Raw genomic sequence first — 25,584 nt, forward strand, 5'->3', positions numbered from 1 at the left:
TGGGGTTTTGGTTGCTTGTTGATAGCGGGTGTTGAAGGAGGCAGCAAGTGACAGCGCTCGGTGAACTGTCCCGCTTTGCTTTTTAGGATGAAGAGACTCAGCACAGCCTTGAATGCATCCAGGCCAATCAGATCTTTCCCAGGAAGCAGCTGATCCGAGAGGACGAGAACCTGCAGGTAACAGCCACGTCCCGATCCCTCTGGTTGAGAGATTCTCCAGCCTCTCCCGTAGGATTTTAACTCGCAATCTAGCGCAGTCAGAGGAGAAACACATTTTAACTATTCATGTGCTGTTGGTGCATCATATTGCAAGAGTTTCCTTAGAGTGGCTGAAACATATAGCCATTAATTCTGCAGTAATTTCAAGTGCTAGGCTTTATTCCATCATTTAGAACTCAAAATAACATTGAGCTAGTTAAGTACGACCGTTACTTCTTGTTACAGAGAAGCCAAAAGCCTTTATTTTGCACAAAATGGGTATTTTTTTGGGTTTATCAATTTTCCAAAGTTCCTTTTGAAATGGATTTAGTTCAAGCGACTTATCCACATAGACACTCTCACATCAACTGCAGATACATTGTTTTGTTTTAATAGAAAATATTTTTAATTGATTTAAGCTAAACTGGTGTAGAACCAGATTATTTTCAAGTTTTACCCAGCTCAGCTAAATGGGGCTTAAGTCACATTTTTAATTAAATGGTTGAAATTGTTACATGTAGTGTAATACGAATGCAGATTTTCTAACGTCATAAAGCAGCAGCATGTTGTGCATTTTCTATTTGCAGTGAGAAGCAAAAGGTGCAATTTGTCCAGCTGATTTCAGCATTTAGGGATCCAGTCGAAGATGGTTACAAGAGCTTCTTAGTGAATATTGGGGACCAGTAGCATAGATGATTGTTCATTTTATGGTGTGCATACTTAAGGATGAATTTAATTAACATCATGGAAATGCCACCCTCCATTAAGTAAGGAGTGAGCGTAAATCAAGGGGTTGGTCAGACTTCTTGCCAAAAATTTTTACTTAGATTTTCATTAAAAAAATCGTTGTTTTCCCTGACCAAGCACTCGCTACTCAGGAAAATGAAAAGAAAATGAGGAATCATTTTCAACAAAGGCTGCAATTAACCTCTGAACCAACCTTACCCCAGACTTGCCTCAGCAGTAATAGCTGGGCTGAGTTCTCAGCAGCGTTTCATTTGGATTTTATCATGGTGCATGCTTGAATTTATACTTACAAGAGGTTGCATCTTTGCGGTAAATGGTTCCTGAAAGATTTTTCTTCCTATTCGGAAGGTCCCATTCATTGAGCTTCATGGTGAGAGCACGGAGTACGTCGGACGAGCAGAGGATGCCATCATTGCGCTTTCCAATTACAGGCTCCACATCAAATTCAAGGAGTCCGTTGTGAATGTAAGTGTCGTTCGTGCTACTGTGGTTGTATCATATTCTGAACTCAACCCAAATGAGAGAATTGAGGATCAAAGTGCAGCGATCCTGCCTTTTAAGGTAATGGAAATTCTCTTTATGAGATTTTTTCAGGGAGGACAGATGCATATTTAGGCATCAAAAGATGCCTCAGCTGCTCTGAAAATTGGGCTTTGGAAGGAAAATTCACATTGCTCAGCTCTCCATTCTCTGTACAGCTGTTTGTTCTCCCCGAGCTCTGGGTGCAGTCGGTAGTTATTAATAAATCCCAGGTCTTCCAAAGGGCTCTTTAGGCACCCAGACTAGATTTGTGCTTTGCTTGGAGCTCCCGAAGGTGGAAGCAGGTCCAGCTGCTGAATTTACACACCTGAAGCTGGGTAATGTGAGTACAGTCATTGATGTACCGGAGCTGGGGCTTGGACATACGCCTTTCCTTAAAGAGCTTTACCCCAAGGATCCATTCTTAAAAATGGTTACACATCCAGCTACTGATGCTCATGGACAGAAATTAAAGGGCAATGTGTAGTCCTTTGCAAGAGTCTAATCCTGACTTACAGTGGTTGTAATACCATTTGTGAACTATCTAGAATTTGATACAACATTATACATGGCACAGAAATATCTTTGTGGATATCGGTGCTAAAACTGGTAACACAAAATCCAAAGAATCAAAGCTTTTTTCTCCTGATGATGGGTTTTTTTGCCGATCTCCTTATTTCGAGACAAGTCCCATCCCTGACTAGTTGGTCGCCGTTGCCATGTGTTGGTCGCCGTTGCCATGTGTTGGTCGCCGTTGCCATGTGTTGGTCATAAATCCTGAACTATGTGGTGGTGAGTTAAGTGGCAAACACCAGAACTGCCTGTTGTTCCCACCTGAGAAAAGCAAAGGAAACAAAATATAAGAATCAACAAGTGTCCAACAACACATACATGAGTGACACACAACGGGCTGGACATCAGCGAGATCTCCTGTGCACCTGACTGATCTAATGTTTGCCACGGCAATCTTAAATGGAAATTGGTGTTTAATTATTTCGTGCCAGAAAAATGTTATTTAGTAACTGAAACTCCATCTTTATTGGTTTATGTTGTCTCTAGTATAGCTGTGTTATCTACAGACTTGGAAATGTGCCTGTGCCATAGTTCTGAATCACTTTAAGCGCTACTTTAGTTCATGAATTGTTGCAGTAGGCTGGTGAACATCTGCGTACATCATCAAAGTGCTAAAAATCATCATGATTTTCAGCAAATACAAGTATTATTTCTGAACAAAGCAATTACACTGTAAATCTAGAAATCAAGAGTTCGTCCTGAGGAATGACAGGAAATAATAGTTACTTTCTTAGGGAGGCCACTAATACATGTACCGCACTTACTGTCACATCTGTCCTTAAGATAATTGGGGGTGTTAATTGTTAAGAATGTTCTATTTAATATTTTTGAGCAGTAGCGAGAGTTGCTGAGGAAAGAGCCCGTACAAGTTGGTCATATTAATTTTGCTTCCCCGGCTTTCACATCCAGTAGCTGCCCTCTCACCGTCTGGGGTCTCCAGGCTCGTTTGTCCTGCGTCACACGTCACCGTTAACCAGAAAGGATCAATTAGATAATGTACGAGGTAAAGCAGAATACAGATTATTCTTCTGTAACCATATAAGGCCATTACTAATAATGCAGGATGAAGCCAAGGCAGACAGGATTTGCATTAAGGATAGAACACACTTAGAATAATTAGGAACCATTGAAGTTGTTAAATATTGGCGTAATAATCACTTTGGTTATTGTGGATCGAAACTATTGATCAGACAGTGATTTTCTAAATTATTGATTGAGTTCATCTTGATTCTTTCCTACTGCTTTTGTTACGAGAGCTGTTCAGAAAACATCTGTAAAAAGACATTTTTAAGAATTTATAACTGACTGACATTAGGACATGGTGAGGGGGGGTTGCTTATTTTGTTCATAATTTTGCCTTATTTTCCTAAGAATCGCTATCCTGACCAAGTCCAGCCACACTAACAACCTTGTCAGCTCAGCGGAGAGATGCACTTTTGTCTAAGAAAGGGGATTCTTAGCAAGTATCTGTGTTATTGTAGCAGGAACGTGCGGCTGTTCTGTGCAGGTGTCTCCTGGAAGCGGGTGGGATGTTCTCATGGTAGAATTGATCCCTTAGTAAAGGCAACTGCGTGATGGAATTGGAATCCAGTTAAAAATGGATTCTCCTGGTCTTTGTTCTTGTTTTTGTTCACCGTACTATTCTCTCTCTGTTTGCAATTCAATAGACTGGCTGTCAAAACAGTGCCTGGGAAACCTCAGTAAGTAGCACAGTGCTGCTGGATCATTCATTGCACCCGTACTTGAAAATAAAGACGTTTAAAAGTTAGTAATGCTCACGTTGCAACGCTGTGGAAAACGACTGTACACACCCGTCTTTGCTGGGGATCATTTCCTAGATCACGGTAGTAATAGCAATGCGGTGTTTTAAATGCAAAAGATCCAGTAGACCGTGCGTAACTCGGAGGGATTATGACATTCAAAAGTGTTGACTTACATTTATCCGTGGGACAGAAATGCAGACTCAACAGGGAGCCCTTGGTGCACACGGGCAGTTTGGTTCCCAGGCTGAGCTCTGGCGCTTGGCTTTCCTTGGGAAAATCTCAACCTCTGCAGTTGATGCTGCTGTCGAGTCATTTTTCTCCCTGTGAGCAGGAGTCTATGAAACCGTGCGATGAGCTTACAGGGAGAAAAACTATTTCTTATGGAGCGGTGGACTTGGATGGGGCCTCTGCAAATAGATCTTGGACACAGTAAAAAAAAAAAAGAGAAAAGTCATGTTGATGAGATGAGGGAAACGTTAGTCTTGGGGATGAAGTGAGTTTTCGTATGAGCTTTCTCTTGCTTGGCCTTTGAAAAAAATGGTTGGTTTGGTGTTTTGTTACATCTGTAGCACAGTTGTGGTGCCAGACAGTAGCTTAGTCCTTAATTCTGTGCCAGACAGTAGCTTAGTCCTTAATTCTGTGCCGGACAGTAGCTTAGTCCTTGTTTCATTCAGTGACGGACAGTAGCTTAGTCCTTGTTTCATTCTGGGCTGGACAGTAACTTAGTCCTTGTTTAATTCTGAGCTGGACAGTAGCTTAGTCCTTGTTTAATTCTGAGACGGACAGTAGCTTAGTCCTTGTTTAATTCTGAGACGGACAGTAGTTTAGTCCTTGTTTAATTCTGAGCTGGGCAGTAGCGCTTAGTCCTTGTTTCATTCCGAGCTGGACAGTAGCGCTTAGTCCTTGTTTCATTCTGAGCTGGGCAGTAGCGCTTAGTCCTTGTTTCATTCTGAGCTGGGCAGTAGCGCTTAGTCCTTGTTTCATTCTGTGCCGGGCAGTAGCGCTTAGTTCTTGTTTCATTCTGTGCCGGACAGTAGCTTAGTCCTTGTTTCATTCTGGGCTGTACGGTAGCTTAGTCCTTGTTTAATTCTGAGCCGGACAGCAGTGCTTAGTCCTTGTTTAAGTCCGAGCCAGGCAGTAGTGCTTAGTCCTTGTTTAATTCCGAGCCGGACAGCAGCGCTTAGTCCTTGTTTCATTCTCAGATCCTGATACTCAGATTGTTCACGTTGCATGTTAATTGTGAAAGCAGAAGGGGGACTAAATGATTGCTTCAAGACAAAACCCAAGAGTAATTAGCTGTAATGAAAAGCAAAACTTCTGCCAGGTACTCCTTGTAGGCTGGACGGACGAGATCACACCTGGAGGGGTTTGATTCCTCCACGTCCTTCTGAGCTGCCCTCACATCCTCAGTTCCTCCGCGTGTCCCGTTTCACCCGCTTCGGGTCCACAGCACATACTTTGGGCTCCTGCTACTCAGGGTGCCCATCTGTACCATAACTCTGGCACCAGCTCGGGCTCTGAACTGGGAAAACAAGCAGTAAACGCTCATTACAGCTCATGGGTGCCATGTGCTACCCAGGAGACACTCAGGGCAAATGGTATATTAGGGCCTAGAGCATAGTGACCCGTGAAGGGGCTTATACCCTGTTCCACCCAAAATAAGATAGAGTCTTATATTAATTTTTGCTCCAAAAGTTGTGTTAGGGTATATTTTCAGGGGATGTCTTATTTTGCCATGAACAACAGTCTACATTTCATCTTGAACCAATAAATCAGTATTTATTCAAATATAGTCATGTCATCACATTCTGTCCCATCTGTCCTGCTGCATTCCACTGCCAGTTAGTTTTCCTTTTTTACGTGTATAGCTGCCTGGACACTATTTAAATGGACTTCTAAAAATGAATTGTAACTAGGGCTTATTTTTGGAGTAGGGCTTATATTTTGAGCATTGTGAAAAATCCTACTAGGGCTTATTTTTGGGGTAGGGCTTATTTTCAGGGAAACGGGGTAGCAGCCTGGCTGTGGTCCTCAAGGGTCGAGCCGCGACATGGGTTGTTTCAGCAGTGGAAACACAACTTGTGCTTTTTCTTACTCCAGACGTCTCATTCTCTAAAAGTATCTTGTGCTGCTGCTGGGTAACAGTTCCAGTAATTAATTTATTGTTTTTTTTAATTTCAAAAATACAAAGTTTGAGCTGTAGAACGTTGCTATTGTTCAAAATGAGATAATTTCAGAGACAAGACAATCAAGAGAGATACTGTGAGAGCGTGATGCTCTAGTGCTCTCTAGAGTGATGTGATTGGCCTTGGATAACAATGCATGTTTATTCTTATAAAAGCAAAGAATGATTGCTTCACTGCTTTGTTTTGGTAGCCATTATTATATGGTGAAGTGCCTGCAAAAAGAGAATTGATGGCTCTTTCAAGAGCACTGGATGTCGGACTCGCTGTGTGCATCACCCCGAAAAACAGAACGATGAAAATGGGAGCTTATCAGTGGGAAAGAACACAGATAATTTCACAGAGTTTTCCTGGGGAAAGAATAACGGACAGGAGAGAGATGGGAAATGCAAGAGGATCAGAGGACAGGTTTTTATGACTGGAAAAGGAAATGAAGAAGATTGATATGAAGGTTGCCCCGAAGAACAGCCAGCAGATTCTGGGCAAGTGGATGGGGAGAGAGAAAAGAACGGCTGTTGAGCAAAGGACACGTTGAAAGGGCAGAGAACTAGGAGTGACTTTGAAAGAAGGAAATTTAATGCAGGAGTAGAAAACTACTCAGTGTGTCATTAGAGCACAGACAGGGGAATGAGGGCTGGAACCAGACTGCCAGGTGAAGAGCTGCTGAAATGAGGATGGACGTGGGAAAAATGCAATAAAAGAGGGCTTTGAAAAAAATAATAGAATTAATAGACAAAGCATTTGACTAAAAAGCAAGTCTTGTAGAGTCTTAACTGGGGAAAGGCCCCTTACTTTCCAGGTGGTGCCTTGTAAGTCAGAGGTAGATTTAAATAATTTATCAGTGTATGTGAGGCTGAAAGGGACATTCTCCAGCCCGAGGGCTGTTCCAGTCCCTTGATTTATTAGACAGAACTATCATAACAATTTATCTACCTGGCAGGCTAGAATCAAGTAGAATGCATGGAGGAAATGAGCAGTTGAAATAAAAAGATGTGCTGTAAGAACAGTACGTCTGATCTTGCCTGCAGTGCATTTAAATCCTCCGTTCCGTCGGTACCCACGTCCGTCAGCATCCGCACCGCCCGTATTGTCTGCAGGTGACCCCACAGTCAGGTTGAGCTTAAGGACAGCACATGAAGAGGGAGCTTGTTTCCCAGGAGAGAATCCTCATTTTGTGTGCCAGTTCCGTGATTTATATCAGACTATTGCAGATCTCAAACCAGTAATAAAACACAGTCCAAAGTTCAAGTTCAGCTTTGAGTACCCAGACTACTGGGTTGTCAGGTCAGACACTGTCTTGTCTCCTTGTGGATGAATTTCTGTTCTTTAGTGGCCCATTTACAACAAGAAGAACAAAGAATAACTTGCCTGGACCGGGTTGGTACTTCCAGCTTTGGAGAGTCCAGCGCTGCTGCTGCTTCGTACTTTGACAGGGGTGGCCAGGAAGCCAACGGTACCTGGGGTGGGTTAGAAGGGGGTGGTCAGTAGGTCAGAGAGGTTCTGCTGCCCCTCTGCTCTGCCCTGGGGAGACCACACCTGGAATCTTGTGTCCAGTTGTGGCCCCTCAGTTCCAGCAGGACAGGGAACTGCTGCAGAGAGTCCAGCGCAGCCACCAAGATGCTGCAGGGAGTGGAGCATCTCCCGTGTGAGGAAAGGCTGAGGGAGCTGGGGCTCTGGAGCTGGACAAGAGAACACTGAGGGGTGACCTCATTCATGTTTACAGATATATAAGGGGTGAGTGTCAGGAGGATGGAGCCAGGCTGTTCTTGGTGACAACCAGTGATAGGACAAGGGGTAGTGGGTTCAAACTTGAACACAAAAGGTTCCACTTAAATTTGAGCAGAAACTTGTTGGGGGTGAGGGTGTCAGAGCCTGGCCCAGGCTGCCCAGGGGGGTTGTGGAGTCTCCTTCTGTGCAGACATTCCAACCCGCCTGGACACCTTCCTGTGTAACCTCATCTGGGTGTTCCTGCTCCATGCGGGGATTGCACTGGATGAGCTTTCCAGGGCCCTTCAACCCCTGACATTCTGGGATTCTGTGAAGGATGAGCATCAACACAACACCTGCCTGTTATATTCTGGGAGTTGTGAGCTCTGGGCAATGATTTGAGCTCTTGCATTCAGAAGAGGAGCCTGGACTCTGCCTTTTGGGTGAGCAGGGAGCACTGTGGCTGTGACAGACACAAGGGTTTTAATCGCATTTACCATTGGCTTTCTCTGAGCATCCTCATGCTCAGCCTATGTCTTCTTGTGGTCTATATTTCTGAGACATCTCTGCTGGCAGAGAAGATAATGGAGCATTTGAGTGTTTCTCTCATAGCCTCGGTATTGAAGGATGTTGATGGCAGAGGTTTTGTTGCCTTGTGTAGCGTTCAATATAATCTGATAAACAATTCAATTCTCTCTGTTTGGAAGTGGAACTGTTACATATGGGATAGTTGAACACACATTATTGTTTTAAACGAATACATTTGCCTGTCTCAGGTAAAGGTCCAAAAATATTAATGAAAAGTAATATTTTCATCTTGTGGCTTCTTATCTTTAAAGGCACTTGCATCCACTTACATGTTTTGCCTCATCCAGCTTCTGCTAGTTACATGTGCCATAAGCACAAGCCCATATAATACACCTTTAAAAATGAATTATTCAGTGTTATTACTCTAAATAAGGCTGCTTTGATCACAAGTGTTGATCTAAACAGGTCAAATGTTTTTTCCCTGAAGAGGAAATAGGGGATATTTCCATATAACAAGCCTGTAGGCTGCAGCAGCCTGCCAAGGGGATCTTGCTCAGCAGCTCCTCTTTGACACCAACAGCTAAAATTGTATTTCCAAGATCCCAAACTTTGAACCTGTAAGAGAGGAAGATGCTTCCATGAGAGAGGAGCTTGTGGCTTTCTTTCGCTTTTCCTGTGAGGTTTCTGGACTATACAGGAGTGGAGCTGAACCTACTGATCCACGCTACCACACTTCAGAGCACTTGAGGTCCTTAGACTTGGTTTTCTATGTTGTTTTCTCTCTTTTCAGACTCCACATAGTCATCTAATAAATCCTTGCGAGATATGCAAAGGAACTGCAGTGTTAGTGCTGCTTGAAATAACATCATGTCCTCTTCTTAATTGCAGGTTCCATTGCAGCTTATAGAAAGCGTTGAGTGCCGTGATATATTTCAACTTCATTTGACGTGCAAAGACTGCAAGGTGATCAGGTACGAATAGGCCGGATGTTGAGTGGGGGGTAACTTTGCTTTCCACGCGCTTTGGGGAAATGTTCTTCTTACTTAGTGGACTTGCTGTCCCTCAAAAGATTGTCTTTGCATCTGATTGTTCTGTATGATAGCCGGGCGTTCTTGTAAAGAGGGTGGGAGCAAGATGGTCTGTGGTTTTGCTTGCTGTGGTGCAGTATAGCAGCAAACCTTGGTCTGAGCTTAAGTGGCTAATCTCGATTTATTCTGAAATGAATTATAGTCTCACTGCGTTCTCCTCGCCTTACAATAATTTATGATATATTGCTTCAATTAGTTACGAACTAACGAAAACCACTAAAACACATACTTTCTGGGAAAAGTGTTTAGTCAAGATTTGGGGTTTGGAGGGTGAAGGGCTGAGCTTATGCAGCTCCAGGTTGATGTTATCCTTTGGATAACACCAACCACTCTGCCTGGTTAACATCTCTGAGGGTACAGGTGCCATCCTTGGCAAAGAACATGAGGAAATAAGGTAAAGCCAGGTCTGGAACCCCGTGCACCCAGTAACATACCTAAAAATGCGGATTTATTTCTGTCTGTCCTTCAGAATCTGCCCCAGGTGCCCCTGCGCTACTGAGCCTGAGCAACAGCTCTTGCCTCCTTCTCCGCTGCAGGAATTAATTTTGATCTATAAACTTTAATTAACAAGAAAGGAACATTTCTGTTTGATTAAATGCTGGCAGTACCTTTTGTATAATGAAATGAGCCCCCGTAATCTCTGAGCGCTCGGAATGTTGAACAGGCCAGCTGCTTCCTGAAATGCTGGATTTTGATGAGGGCTGATTTTGCTTTAGAAGTAATATTTAGTTTAATGTGAATTAAATATTTAACTTCCTCTTAACTTGTAGCTCTTGACATTTAAAAAAGCCACCCTTCCTCTCTACGTTAATTTGCTGTTTCTCTTTAATTGTAGCACGAATACAAATTTGCATTTCTGCCCTTCCTTATGAATTTCCCTTTGAGATTGTCTCTCTGAGAATCAGCACTTGGTGCCACTGGCCCTTGGAAGATCCTGAAGTATGGGCTGATATACTAGATTAAGAACATTTTCATGTTCTCTTCCATGAACAAACTAGTTTGTGTTTGAATGCTCGGGCTCAAGTGAATATTATACTTGTTATTTGCAACAGTAACATTAAAAGAACTTAAAAAGAAAATGGGGTCCCCAGGGTGAGATGTATCTTGCCTGACTGTGGATGTTTAATAGAGGATTATCCAGTCGAAGCTGTTAGTCTGGGCTTGCTTTACAGTCAGCGATAGGGAATAAACCCCTCCGGGCTGCGGTTCCTCACGGTATTTAGACACGTTTCGTGACACGTCTTTTCCCTCCCATGACTGCCTTGCAGATATTTGCAGGTAGGGTCATAAATCCTGCCCTTAGAGAATACAGATACTATCATTAACCACCAGTGTGGGAGAAGGCAGACTGAGCTGAATGTAAATACTTGGTGAATATTTTATAACTATAAAATCTTGAAGAAATCTGTCAGAGCAAAATAAATCACTGATCTTATTTCCACCTTTTTATTCTAAAGAGTCCTTGAAAAGACAAGCTGATGTGGTTTTAATGTACTGCTTGGGAGATGAGTTTGTCCTGTGCAGAGAATATTCTTGCTGGTGGTTGTTGTTAGTCTGGAATGTTAGGCCAAGCTCAGCTTCAAAACCAGTGTTTGTGCTTCCCACCAAGGCCAGGAAGAGAATCCCAGCATATGAGACTGGGAATGAATGTAAGATTTCAGATACTGGAGTTTGCCCTTATTATTCTCAAACTAAGTGGATTCATCAAATGGATATTTCTCCTATGCCTGATGTAAAAATGCGTTCATGTTTATGGGAATACGATGCATAGATTACAATGTATGTGCTGTTTTCTGGCTATCACCCTTTACTGCAGGACGGCAATAAACAGTGGCAGACACTCTGTTCACCCCCTGCCCTCCCCACTAAGAAAAGGGGAGGAAAAGGGAGAAAGACTTGCAAGTCGGAAAAAGCTAAAAATGCTTTAGTAATGCTACTAAATAGAGAAGACAATACAAAGTATACCAAAAAATATACAAAACCAATCTTGGATTTCCTGGCACAGCACAATGGCGGAGCTGCAGGGAAGGCACCTGGAAGTCCTGGGCTGGACTCCGCAGCAAACCAGAACTGGATTCAGGGATGCAGGGTCTGGAAGCAGGCCTGAGATCGCAGGGATGACAGGCAGGGTCCTCTTCAGCTGCTGGCCGTGGTCCAAGAGAGTGAGACCCTCGCGATCTGCCACTTCTATAGGGTGTATGATGTGGATGGGATGGAATACTGAGTCGGTCAGTTTTAATTACCTGTTCTGTTCGTCCCTCCTGGCAAATACGCCCCTCTCACTTAAGGGATGCGCGAAATTCATCGGTAGCCTTGGCTGCCGTGGCAATACATCTAAATCTGGGTCTCTTCTGCATACTGTTGCTAATGTTATCAGCTCCGGAGCGCAGTGTCTGAAAAAACACAAGCCAAATTCAGAAAAGTGCAGTTACCTAGAAGAACTTACCTGAAAGGAAAATTCACTGAAAGAGAAACCGGTCTTGTTTTTAACAAAACCAGGACACTGGGTTTCCAGCGGTTGGCAGTGGCTGTAACGCTCCTGCCTCTGCTCAGGGGAAAGCTGCAGGCTGAGCTTAGTGTCACCGTCCCTGGGTTTACAGCAAACGCACACATAAACCTCTCCCGCCTTCCTGACTATTAGCGCTTACCCTGGGTTTGTTTGCAGTTGCACAACATTGCTTTTCTGCTTGCAGTTTATTTTGACTTCGTAACTTTTCATAGGCAGCCTGTCAAATCTTGTGTGGCATCTTACTGCAAATTAACAGATAAATATTTGTTTCTGGGCCAGGTGTCAGTTTTCTACTTTCGAGCAGTGTCAAGACTGGCTGAAGCGGCTGAACAATGCCATCCGCCCGCCCTCCAAGATCGAAGACCTCTTCTCGTTCGCCTACCATGCATGGTGCATGGAGGTGTACGCCAGCGAGAAGGAGCAGCATGGGGATTTGTGTCGCCCAGGTACGTGGAAACACTTGGGGGATCATCACAAACGCACTGAGTAGTGGGTACATGGGTACAAACTGGAACACAGGAGGTTCCACTTAAACATGAGAAGAAACTTCTTCCTGGTGAGGGTGGCAGAGCCTGGCCCAGGCTGCCCAGGGGGGTTGTGGAGTCTCCTTCTGTGCAGACATTCCAACCCGCCTGGACACCTTCCTGTGTAACCTCATCTGGGTGTTCCTGCTCCATGGGGGGATTGCACTGGATGAGCTTTCCAGGTCCCTGCCAACCCCTGACATTATGTATCACTAGGAGCTGCCTCCTTGCTGAAATCCACAACTTTCAAAAAAGTTATAAATAAATTCAGTCTGTGCAGTTGTAAAGTGAACCTGGAAAATTCCAGTATGGATTTATTTTTTGTACGTAAGTTCTTGCGCTTCTTCGCTAGCTGGTGAATCTACTCTACATGGTAATACATAGGTATAATATATCTTTGCCTACAGCAAGGTGTCCTTTAATGTCTTGTATATCTGTCTGAAAAAGGCAAGATTACCTCCCACCACAGCTACTTTGGGGTCAGTTTGCAAAGCAGTACCTGAAATCCCAAGAACATTTTTGTGGATTTGGTTTAGCCAGTCATGTATTCCACTAATAACAGTTTTTTCACCATGGCAGCAACTTCGAATCTGCACCATATGGTGTTTATTGTGCCCGTGTTTTTTGTAATTGCTGTTCAGTGTGGATGTTGAGGAGCAGGAGGTCCCTGAGCTGCTCCGGAGGTTCATTCACAGCTGCAAAACAGCACCTTATTTTAGTGCAATCTCGTCCTGGCTGGGAAGTTTCATCTATAAATCTATGGGAATGGAATTGAAGAAAATAATGCTAAGACACTGTAATTTATTTGTTTACATCCAATAAGCCCAGCATTTGCTAGATATGGGCAAAATACTAAATTGCTTCTCTTAGGAAAAAAAGTAAGTTGTTATTGATGTAATGGGAGATACGAACTGTGGCTCAAGATCACCACAAGTACACAAAAAAATATATACATATACCCCAAAAGTATAGCTTGTTTTTTCTCTGATTTTGAGAGTTGGTTGGGATGCTTCGAAAATATTCTCCATCTTGGCTCAAAATGCCTCTTAAAATACCACTATTTCAGGAGGAATGGAGAAAACGTTAAGGCTGGGGTGTCATTTCTCAGAGGAAAACTTATGATTTCATGATATGCGCAGCAGCTGCAAAATGAAAAGGGACAAATCAAACAGAATATTTCCTTTTCATGTAGTTGTATGTGTTTCCCTTAAAACCCACTAGCAAGATGCAGTGTCGACCATTGGGGATGTTTCCAGTCTCGTTTCCTATCCAGAAAAATCCGTAGGATGTGTCACAAGTTTTAATGACCGTCCCTTGAAGGAGCTGATGATGAAGCTCACTCATCCTCAGTGCTGTGAGAACTTGCTGCTGTTCCAGTAAAAGGGCTTTTTTAAATAAGAAATGTGCTGCTAATGAAGAACATGAGCGAGCTGTTGACTGGAATGTATCGTCCCAGTTTCCCCTCTGCACTTGATCTATCGCAGCAGGTGCCGGGCAGGTAATAAATTCAAGCTGATGCGGAGTTCACGTGAGAAGCGGGAAACTGTTGGCAAGCTCCGGTCTAATTGATCTGGCGATGGGGAAGGTAGAGCCTGCGTGATACCAACATTGACCTGCACAAAATGCACCATGCAGGAGGCAGAAATATGTCGTCTTTTGTGGTACTGCTGTACCGGTCACACGATGGAAAGGGAATAAGTGATGGAGGTCACTCAGGACACAGATTTTAGCACCGTGTGCCTTGAATGGTGAATATTGTCCATATGCACAGAATGTTGTTCTCACATTTTAACTTCCGAAAGGCATAGGAAAAACGATCTTGTTGTGCAGATCTCTTGCACGTTGCCCATGTTGTAAAGCACGTCTAGATTTGCACATTCCATTTTCAGTGTGTGATGTGACCTGTAGGAATGAATAACACGTAGCTTTGCTATCAGTTAAGTCCTGTAATTAGGCTGCTCTTTATTCTTAATTTACCTCTTTCTCTATATTTAATTCTTCTGTAACATCACATAAAAATGGTTTCAGACATGTATATTTATTTCTATGAGATAAAACCGTATCTACACATTTCTCAGATATGTAAAGACTTCAAGGGCTTTCTTAAATATGTGATGGAAATATGTAATACTTAAAGCATTAATTTTTCAAGTGATTTTTCCTCCTCTTGGATGCTGTTCTGCCTCATGATTTAGTGATACAGTCATTTAAAGAGACAAGCAATGGAATCATTTCATCTCATGTTGCTCACACATTCATTAAATTTATCAGTATTTTTATTCTTAGCTGTGCGAGCCTGGACATCAGGTTATTCTCTTCTACAGGTTGATTAATTACCTTCTAATTCTCTAGACTTTCTGTCTATCAGGAAAATTTTCTTTATTGCCATCGTATATTTTGCAATTGTATTTTGATATTTTTTTTAAGTGTCTAGGAAACAAATGTAGCTCATTCCAGTTTAATATATTCATCCAGGAATTTAATTTAATGAAATATAACAAGGGCAAGTGTAGAGTCTTGTATCTGGGCAGGAACAACCCCAGGTTCCAGTGTAAGTTGGGGAATGAGCTATTAGAGAGCAGCGTAGGGGAAAGGGACCTGGGGGTCCTGGGGACAGCAGGGTGACCATGAGCCAGCACTGGGCCCTTGTGGCCAGGAAGCCAGTGGGACCTGGGGTGGGTTAGAAGGGGGTGGTCAGTAGGTCAGAGAGGTTCTGCTGCCCCTCTGCTCTGCCCTGGGGAGACCACACCTGGAATCTTGTGTCCAGTTGTGGCCCCTCAGTTCCAGCAGGACAGGGAACTGCTGGAGAGAGTCCAGCGCAGCCACCAAGATGCTGCAGGGAGTGGAGCATCTCCCGTGTGAGGAAAGGCTGAGGGAGCTGGGGCTCTGGAGCTGGACAAGAGGACACTGAGGGGGGACTCATTCCTGGGGATCAATATGGAAAGGGGGAGTGTCAGGAGGATGGAGCCAGGCTCTTCTGGTGACAACCAGGGACAGGACAAGGGGCAATGGGTGCAAACTGGAACATAGGAAGTTCCATTTAAACATCATGAGAAGGAACTTGTTTGTGGTGAGGGTGTCAGAGCCTGGCCCAGGCTGCCCAGGGGGGTTGTGGAGTCTCCTTCTGTGCAGACATTCCAACCCGCCTGGACACCTTCCTGTGTAACCTCATCTGGGTGTTCCTGCTCCATGGGGGGATTGCACTGGATGAGCTTTCCAGGGCCCTGCAACGCCTCACATTCTGGGATTCTGTGAATTTGTGGGGGCCTCACAACTGATCTCTGTCAATCATTTATTAATTTTATCTTTGTATCTCCGCATGACTCTGGGAGGAATAATATGCAGTTTACAGATGGAAAACTGAGATACAGGTTAAATTACAGGGCTTGACTACAGTCACAGCCTGGGGCTGAAATTGCGAATTAAAAGGTGATCGCCCAAGTTCCATGTATCAGAGCTTCATGTTCTTCTCATTGATACAAAATTCTTCTGAAGTTCAGCAGAGAAAAGCAAACGGTCAATGTCAATGGCGCTTCTGAACTGTTATTTTCTCTTTTCACTTTTTAATAAGTATGAGCGCAGTGGTGGTATTTCCTCTGTTTCAAAAGGTGCTGCTTATTTCACATGTATTTTCTCTCTCCGCTTTGATACCCAGGAGAACATGTAACTTCGAGGTTCAAAAATGAAGTGGAGCGGATGGGGTTTGATATGAACAACGCCTGGAGGATTTCCAACATCAACGAGAAGTACAAGTGAGTTCTGGGGGCTGCTGATCCGCCGCCAAGTGGCATCAAAACACCCATTTTGGTAGAACACATTACTGGAAGTCTTTCCAAGTTCCTCATAAGGGACAATTTGAATTATGATGATTTTTTTTTGCAATTTTACAGAAATGCTTTGAAAGCATTATTTAATATTTTATCAGTATTTTTGTAGGCTTAAAAATAGTAGATTTTGATGTGCTTGCTGGAGGATTTCTTAGAGAATAAATATTCTAATGGAATAAAGGCCTGAAGTTAGCAAAGACATTTTAAATTGTGTCATTCTCTAACTTGTGACAATGACTTGTATTGAAATAAAAATGTTTTGGAAGAATTAAGCTTGTAGGTTCTGAAAATAAGAGAAAACACTTTCTCTGATCCTTAAAACACAGATAAATGGCCTGTTCTGTAGCTGGTAGAAGGTGTTTCTGGTAGGACAGGCTGTACCGGCTGCTCCCTAATCCAATTCCCAGCAAAACCAGCAGCAATGTGTGTAATCAAACACGTTTCATTGCTCTGTCTTTGCAGGGTAATGACTTGCAGCTGGTCAGTGGTATCACTGCAGGAAGAATATCTGTCTTGGTCTCTAAAATACCTAGGGAAGGAAAAATAGCTATTCCTTACGCATTTATTACTAATGAAAAGGAAAAAAGCTTTCTGTCTCACATGGAAGCAGAAGGACATGAACTGCTCCTTTTCTTCTTGTGGCCAACACTTGAGAAAAGAGCAGTTTTTCAGGAGAATTGATATATTTATCTGAATAGAACAGTCTCGGACATGCGCTCAGGTCTGTCCTTGTGCACTAAATGCATCTCTTGAAGGGGATGGACTGGGGACGAACCGGTTTATGATTCAGCAGTATGCTGCGGTCATTACTGACGGCTTGCGCTGTTCCCCTTGGCAGTCATGGCTCTATTAGTTCAATTGTGCAGGAGGAGATGCATCTAGAAAGTTCCAGTTAGCCGGTCAGACATAAGCCACAACACTTGGATTCCTGCCTTCAGCCAGGGTTGATTAACCAATATATTCATACCTACACAAATCTCTGTGTTGAATCCAGTAGCCCCAGGTGGTTCTGCTTCTGTGATTGTGACCCAGAAATCCAGTGGTTAATTCTCAACATGGAGAGATGAGGAATTTCTGTTCTATGATCCAGTTTATTTCAGCAGCTGGATTTAAAAATGGTCTATATATGAATTTCCTGAGAGGACACCAGTGTGAATCTTCTAATTCTGAAATGCGTTTTCCACCCCTTGGTGTTCACAGTGCTTTTTGGCTGTGCAGAAGAGTTTGTTAACACACAGTGAAATGGGAATTTAAAAACCAAAACAGCTTGCCGTCAGGTTCCTTATTGTGTGTGTTGTTGGGGAGGTGTGTAACTTGCCTTCAACGCTTTGCCCCGTGTTTCTCGCAGGCTCTGTGGAAGTTACCCCCAGGAAATCATCGTTCCTGCCTGGATCACGGATAAGGAGCTGGAGAGCGTGGCGAGCTTTCGGTCCTGGAAGCGCATCCCTGCTGTTGTGTACAGGTGAGGCTCTGCCACAGCTTTCACCAGGCGGTACACGCGCTGAAATAAGTTGCAGTTGGCAATCTTGGCTTGTAATGAGAGGTGTTAAGGCTTTTTTGGGCCCCTGATGTCCCCTGGCGCCTGGCAGACTTCAGCAAAAGCGTTAAAGGTATTTAAAAATAATTTAGGCAAGGTGAAGAGAGGCTTGCATAACATGATGCAGAGGGCGCTGTGTGATGGCCCAGGGCAGAGCTGGAGAACCGCGGTGACAAAACCCGGCCCCGGCCCCTCTGTGCTGCCCAGCGAGTGGTACCGAACTGCCCCAGCCTGGTTCTCCAGCTGCTGCTCCACTCCAGAAGGATCCCAGCAGCAAACAATGTAGAGAACATGACCCTGGAGCAAAACACAACCCACCCTGAGGGTTTAGGTGTCAACCAAGGGTGAGGGGACCCCTCACATGAGAAAATGTTCGGACCTGTATTTAACTGACAGCAACGAATGACCTGTTAGGCCTGATAACTTGGGGTCTTTCTCTCTACAGTTGCTACATATGTTTTGGTTTATACCTATTTCAAACCCCAGGTGTGTCAGACAGCAGCACATTGGCCCCTGTCAAGCCATAAATGAGGTTAAGACAATCTTGCTGCACGATCACTGAGTGAAAATAATGGTTTGTATCTTTTCCTTCCAAACACATATTGTAACAGCAGTCAGCACTGCGTCTCCTGCAAGTCATTCCCAGGCCAGTCACCTTGCTTAAGAGTGATCTTACATTTTTTCATTTTCATATTAAAAAATAAGATGAAGACATCAAGGCAGCTGAAGGAACGATCAGTAGCATCCCCCGCTGGGTACTGCCTTGGTTTTCTCTCATTCTCACCTGGCTAATACTCAGGCTGCAGGATAGACAAGGACAAATCCCAGAATGATTTAAGGGAGATATACCCTATCTACATATTTTAGATAGTTTTAATCAGACCGTCTCTTCCTTAGATATTGAGTCCAGCAATTCTTCATAACAAAACCACTTTCTTGAGACACTTATTTTGGCAGCTTCTTTACTAAGAAATATATTTTGGCATCTGTTTTTTCAAATATTCTGGAAGCTGTCATGTAATACCTTGGCTGCTTTCCTGGTGTAGTTATCCTCCCATAAATGTCTAAAATCTCTTGAAAAATATCAAATGACAGAGGGATTAAAAAGATCAATGGGGTGTAGTCCAGTTGGAGGCCTGTATCTAGTGCAGTGGCTCAGGGGTCAGTACTGGGGCTGGTATTATTCAATATATTAATCAATGATTTGGATGAGGGAATAGAGTGACTGTCAGCAAGTTTGCTGGTGACACCAAACTGGGAGGAGTGGTGACACTGGAAGCTGTGCTGCCATCAGAGACCTGGACAGGCTGGAGAGCTGGGTGGGGAAACATTTAATGCAATATAACAAGGGCAAGTGTAGAGTCTTGAATGTGGGCAGGAACAACCCCAGGTTGCAGTGTAAGTTGGGGAATGAGCTATTAGAGAGCAGCGTAGGGGAAAGGGACCTGGGGGTCCTGGGGACAGCAGGGTGACCATGAGCCAGCACTGGGCCCTTGTAGCCAGGCAGCCAGTGGTACCTGGGGTGGGTTAGAAGGGGGTGGTCAGTAGGTCAGAGAGGTTCTGCTGCCCCTCTGCTCTGCCCTGGGGAGACCACACCTGGAATCTTGTGTCCAGCTGTGGCCCCTCAGTTCCAGCAGGACAGGGAACTGCTGGAGAGAGTCCAGCGCAGCCACCAAGATGCTGCAGGGAGTGGAGCATCTCCCGTGTGAGGAAAGGCTGAGGGAGCTGGGGCTCTGGAGCTGGACAAGAGGACACTGAGGGGGACTCATTCCTGGGGATCAATATGGAAAGGGGGAGTGTCAGGAGGATGGAGCCAGGCTCTTCTGGTGACAACCAGGGACAGGACAAGGGGCAATGGGTGCAAACTGTAACACAGGAGGTTCCATTTAAACATCATGAGAAGGAACTTGTTCGTGGTGAGGGTGTCAGAGCCTGGCCCAGGCTGCCCAGGGGGTTGTGGAGTCTCCTTCTGTGCAGACATTCCAACCCGCCTGGACACCTTCCTGTGTAACCTCATCTGGGTGTTCCTGCTCCATGGGAGGATTGCACTGGATGAGCTTTCCAGGGCCCTTCCAACCCCTGACATTCTGGGATCCTGTGATTCTGTGGTAATGAATACTGATAATTCCATTAAGGCTGCTCAGCCACTCATTCCTCCTAAACAGACCAGAAGGAAAAGCTGTTCCATGGGCAGGAGCTAAATTTAGAGAGCACTAAAGTTGACAAATTCATCTGGCCTGGTTTGGAGGAGCAAATGTACAAGAGCAGGCCACAAATTATTATTTACCCAGCTTAAGAGTCCTTGTTCTGGGAAAGAAGAACAAATCAGCTTTATGCAGCTGACCATTCACTTGAAATGCTATTTTTTTTCTCCTTTTTCTTTTATGTAATAGCGGGTTAGCACAGTCTCTTTGTGAACGTTAAGAAATGGCTCCATCCTCCGTTCAGCGAATGCTTCCCAGCGCACACAGATGTTTTAAGACTTAACCTGGTTTATTTTTATGGTAGTACACATAAGTATGTATATTATAGATATGTACGGAAGAGAGTAGTGTGATTTATATATAGGTTTGTGTTTGAATTTGAACACTGCTTTTGTGACACAATCGGGGGACACTTACCTGCAGGAAACTCGGTCTGGGGAAACATCCCCCCCGCCTTGCATCACCGGACAGCAGAGAAAATCACTGCATTGCATTCTTGCGTACAGCTCACGTTGTGGGGGATTCATGGGAGAGGGATTTAAATGTTGCAAAGACCTCACAGACTGACATTGTTTAAACCCTGACATTCAATTTTCCGCAGTTCACATGAGACTGTTAAATTACCACATAGTTTTCATTTGTAATCTTAAAATCAGTAGGAGAAAAGGGTGATTTTTTCTCCTTTTTGATTTCTTTTTTTCTACCTTGACATTTAGTAATAGATTTTTGCAGACAGGCAGTTCATCATTCTGCGTTCTAACAGGCCTCACACCCGCTGGCAGGTGGTGATCCGGATGATTGGAAATCCACGTATAGTTTTCTCTCTATATATATTGCCATAAAAACAGCTTTTACTTTTCGATGAGTCAGGGACAAAAGCTTATTTAGCATTTTATATCTGTCGAAGAGGAGGGAGCCTTTCAACCCTTTGTTATTCCTCACTGTCTTTGTACTTCCGAGGACGCGACGAATTTAGTGTCGAACTCAAAAGGTGGCTTGAGCACGTATATCACAGCTACACAATGCCCTTTAAAAAGGGCTCTGTAGTCACCTAACGGTGATTTACTGTTGAATTTCTGTAGGGAGGCTGCACATTGGGTTGTCTCTGTGTGGTTAGGAAATTTGCAGGTTTGCTTTACATTTTTAAATCTATTTTTTGGTTACTGAGTGACAGCATCTCATGCCCAGCTCTATCTCCAGGGACCGTGGAATCACACTGAAACTATTCACTATTTTTTGTTCCTGTGGCCAGGCTGGTTGGAATGAATGTGATTCCTCAGACCTGCACAGAATCCCCGGAATGTGAGGGGTTGGAAGGGCCCTGGAAAAGCTCATCCAGTGCAATCCCCCCATGGAGCAGGAACACCCAGATGAGGTTACACAGGAAGGTGTCCAGGCAGGTTGGAATGTCTGCACAGAAGGAGACTCCACAACCTCCCTGGGCAGCCTGGGCCAGGCTCTGACACCCTCACCCCCAACAAGTTTCTTCTCATATTTAAGTGGAACCTCCTGTGTTCCAGTTTGCACCCATTGCCCCTTGTCCTGTCACTGGTTGTCACTAGAAGAGCCTGGTTCCATCCTCCTGACACTCCCCTTTCCATATTGATCCCCAGGAATTAGTCCTCCCTCAGTGTCCTCTTGTCCAGCTCCAGAGCCCCAGCTCCCTCAGCCTTTCCTCACACGGGAGATGCTCCACTCCCTTCAGCATCTTGGTGGCTGCGCTGGACTCTCTGCAGCAGTTCCCTGTCCTGCTGGAACTGAGGGGCCACAACTGGACACAAGATTCCAGGTGTGGTCTCCCCAGGGCAGAGCAGAGGGGCAGCAGAACCTCTCTGACCTACTGACCACCCCCTTCTAACCCACCCCAGGTCCCATTGGCTTCCTGGCCACAAGGGCCCAGTGCTGGCTCATGGTCACCCTGCTGTCCCCAGGACCCCCAGCTCCCTTTCCCCTACACTGCTCTCTAATAGGTCATTCCCCAACTTACACTGCAACCTGGGGTTGTTCCTGCCCACATTCAAGACTCTACACTTGCCCTTGTTATATTGCATTAAATGTTTCCCCGCCCAGCTCTCCAGCCTGTCCAGGTCTCTGATGGCAGCACAGCTTCCAGTGTCAGCCACTCCTCCCGGCTTGGTGTCACCAGCAAACTTGCTGACAGTCACTCTATTCCCTCATCCAAATCATTGATGAATATATTGAATAATATAGGCCCCTCCAAAATGTCCGTAAATAGAATGTGTTTGCTGATTTCCACTGGTACATCTCACCATTGCATATCTGTGCTGGCTTAGGAGTGTTCGGGCTTCACAGCTCTCAATGAACTCTGCTCTTGGCCTATTATTTGTGGTATAAATGGGAGGCAAGAAGCCGAAGAGGAAAAAACTGTTTATGAACTCATGAAAATGATTCCGCGGGGAGGCAATAATGAAATCTGCGAGAACATATGGAAAAATAAATGAGCTTCTCCGAGCATCCCAAATACATTTCTTACACGTATAACGATGCTTTATTTTTCTTTTGTTATTTGTGCAAGCGTAGCGGGGAACTCGGCCTTTCGCTGATTGGCATGGATTTTTTGCTGAACTAATTTGCTGTCAATAGAGGTGTTTCTGGAAGGCTTTTCCTTTCGGCTGGCGGTGCCGCGCCGTTCAGATGGCTTTGCCTTTGCTCTGGTTGACGCCGCCTGTCACTCACTTCCTCCCAGTCGAGGAATTCGATATGAAACAATTATAAAAGAGTTATGAAAAATACTTAGAATTCCGTATCACGGCCTGTTTTATAATGGTAGTTTTTGCCGGAGGAACGTTGCTGTGGGCTGAGCAGGAGGCAGAGCTGGTGCTGCCGGCAGCTCTGACTATGTACAAACCTCCAGAAACATTTATTAGAGCGGTGAGAGCAAAAAAAGTGAAGATTTATGGTCTGGGTGGGCTTTCCTCCTGCTCAGGGCTCTCCAACTGCTTAAATTTGATTTAATATTCAGCCAACCTTACCATTCTGTGCAGGTGCCGCCTTCGAGGGATTGAAGCAGCTCTTGGTTGAGGTGGTGCTGAGATGGGCAGCTTGTTTGCAGGAAGACACTAAAATCCTTTGCTGCATCATAACATGTAGGAACTGTAGTTGCGTGTGCATACTTATGTCACATATATAATAATTCTGGTGTTCTGGTGGGACTCCTGAGCAAGAACAGCGTTTAAATGGAGAAGAACAGCATGTGGATAAGCGGTGGGATGATTCAGATGGGCCATGAGGGGACATTCCGACAGGTCCCATCAGGATTCAGGGCACGAAGGTCGAGGAGAACGTTGGAAAGGCCAGATAGAACCACTTTAGTGCATGGGGAGTAACGTTTCTGTTGGCAGCACTGCCATGTGCCAGCAGGTGAAATCACAGTGATAACATGTTCCAGTGCTCTTGTTTTATAATAGAATATAGGGAAGAGTATGAAATCTTTTTCAGAGTATATTTGCAATGTTTGAATACGTTTTAAGTATTTCCAGTCTGTTCTCTATGTGTAGTATGAGAAGAAAATAACTACGAACTCTTCAGACATTTAAAAAATAATCTTTTTTTTAATGTGACTCCCTATCACAACATTCAGGTCAAGTCATTATTTTTTATTGATACTCTATTTGCCACTCCTCTGAAGTTTTATCAACATACAGAGTGCTTGCAATTTATATCTCAGTTTAGAAGACAAATATTCCAGTAATAAACAATATTTCCTTTCTTGGTGCTGCTCTAGGTGTCTGTAGCCAAATTGACTTGCTTGCTCTGTCATTTACCAGCCTGGCACCACACTGGTGCTTCACGTCAGAGCTGCTGTGGCTCTTCATCAGCTCTCTGATGAAACACAACCCGGGGAAGGACAGAGAGGGATGAGAAGGAGCTGAAAAGGGGATGGCAGAGCTGCTCCTTTCCAGCAGACACCAATACCAAACTAAAACCGCACGTGTAGTGTCCTGAGATGCAAAAAGCTCTTTTCCTTTTAGCTGGTGAAACAACACCTGAAATAGACTGGCTTCTTAATGTGGATCTGCAGTGTGTGGGTACCACCTTCTGTGATGGACATGAGTGAGATTCTGCGTTACTGTTATCATCAGGCAGAAGAGGTGCCAAACTCTGCCAGTATTTCCTACCAAAACTGTAACATTTAATTAATGATATATTTTGATTTTTAAAAAATCTTATCAAAAAATGAATCTATGAGGATTTTACTCCTATCTTCTCACTGGAAAATTAGCATGAGTTAAATGGAACTTTCCAGTTCATGCTGGTATCCCAGGAGTGGAGCTGCCTACTCAGCACTGTCAAATACGTCTTTAGCGCCTCATCTGCTGCTCTAGAACGTTCCTGAGCTTTCACTTGACCAACAGGCAACAATACTGAGCAAGAAAATGCTTTGTTTTCTCTTACTGACCCAAGTTTTGACTTTCTCCTTTTGGTCAGTCAGCATTTTGGTGGGCAGCACGTGGAACACGTTGTCACTCAAGCCCTGGTTGAACCTGCTGAACGCCCCAGAGGTCCCCACATGGATCAAACAACTGGAATGCACCGCTGAATTGTTCACACCCTCTGTTTTCCATCCTGATTCTTCAAGTTATGCACCGCTGTTTGTTTTCCTGTTTGCTGTTGCAGGCACCAGAGCAATGGGGCGGTGATCTCCCGCTGCGGCCAGCCCGAGGTCAGCTGGTGGGGCTGGCGGAACGCCGATGACGAGCACCTTGTCCAGTCTGTCGCCAAAGCCTGTGCCTCCGATTCGAGGTCCAACAGCAACAAACTCCTGAATGGAAATTGTTCCAGAGATTTCACCAATGGAGGGGACCTCTCTGATGTGGAATTTGGTAAGTTTGTTCCTTTTTGTAAGGGGCAGAGCTTTATATAAAGCTTTATCTCTTCCATGTACTGTAGCGGTTCAACCCTTTGCGTTTAATCAGGTGTTCTGTTTCTCTATCCGTGATACACAATCACTGTTGTAAGCAATGTCAGGAGAATCCTTTTATTTACTTATGAGCATCTCTCTTATGAGGAAAGGCTGAGGGAGCTGGGGCTCTGGAGCTGGACAAGAGGAGACTGAGGGGGGACTCATTCCTGGGGATCAATATGGAAAGGGGCAGTGTCAGGAGGATGGAGCCAGGCTCTGCTGGTGACAACCAGGGACAGGACAAGGGGCAATGGGTGCAAACTGGAACACAGGAGGTTCCACTGAAAGAGGAGAAGCAACTTGTTTGTGGTGAGGGTGTCAGAGCCTGGCCCAGGCTGCCCAGGGGGGTTGTGGAGTCTCCTTCTGTGCAGACATTCCAACCCGCCTGGACACCTTTCTGTGTAACCTCATCTGGGTGTTCCTGCTCCATGGGGGGATTGCACTGGATGAGCTTTCCAGGTCCCTTCCAACCCCTGACATTCTGGGATTCTGTGAGTTGCATCTTCTCTTCCCCAGACTCCTCAATCTCTAACGCTTCGGGAGCAGAGAGTTTGGCCATACAGCCCCAGAAGCTTTTGATCTTGGACGCGCGATCGTACGCAGCGGCTGTGGCCAACAGAGCCAAAGGGGGAGGCTGCGAGTGCCCAGGTAAGTGCGTTGCTTCGTAGTTTTCCATTCATTAAATCAAAAGGATTTGCTCAAATATAGTTACTCTGATATACGTACTTCACCGGCGCATATTTAACAGATTGCA

General features: G+C 44.7%; 1 protein-coding gene across 8 annotated transcripts in view; it reads left to right on the top strand.

Moving 5' to 3' along the window:
* Positions 1-25,584, top strand: part of MTMR3 (myotubularin related protein 3) — an 80,922-nt gene that overhangs the window by 35,509 nt on the left and 19,829 nt on the right. For all 8 annotated transcript variants that reach the window (XM_080355539.1, XM_080355536.1, XM_080355543.1 and 5 more), the window contains 8 exons: positions 87-176; positions 1,293-1,409; positions 9,106-9,188; positions 12,094-12,260; positions 15,994-16,090; positions 17,514-17,627; positions 24,545-24,750; positions 25,347-25,478. In XM_080355539.1, the coding sequence (XP_080211665.1) occupies positions 87-176; positions 1,293-1,409; positions 9,106-9,188; positions 12,094-12,260; positions 15,994-16,090; positions 17,514-17,627; positions 24,545-24,750; positions 25,347-25,478 (1,006 nt within the window). The remainder of the gene's footprint in view (positions 1-86; positions 177-1,292; positions 1,410-9,105; positions 9,189-12,093; positions 12,261-15,993; positions 16,091-17,513; positions 17,628-24,544; positions 24,751-25,346; positions 25,479-25,584) is intronic.

Source organism: Nesoenas mayeri (genome assembly GCF_963082525.1).
Source record: "Nesoenas mayeri genome assembly, chromosome: 17".
Lineage (NCBI taxonomy): Eukaryota > Metazoa > Chordata > Aves > Columbiformes > Columbidae > Nesoenas > Nesoenas mayeri.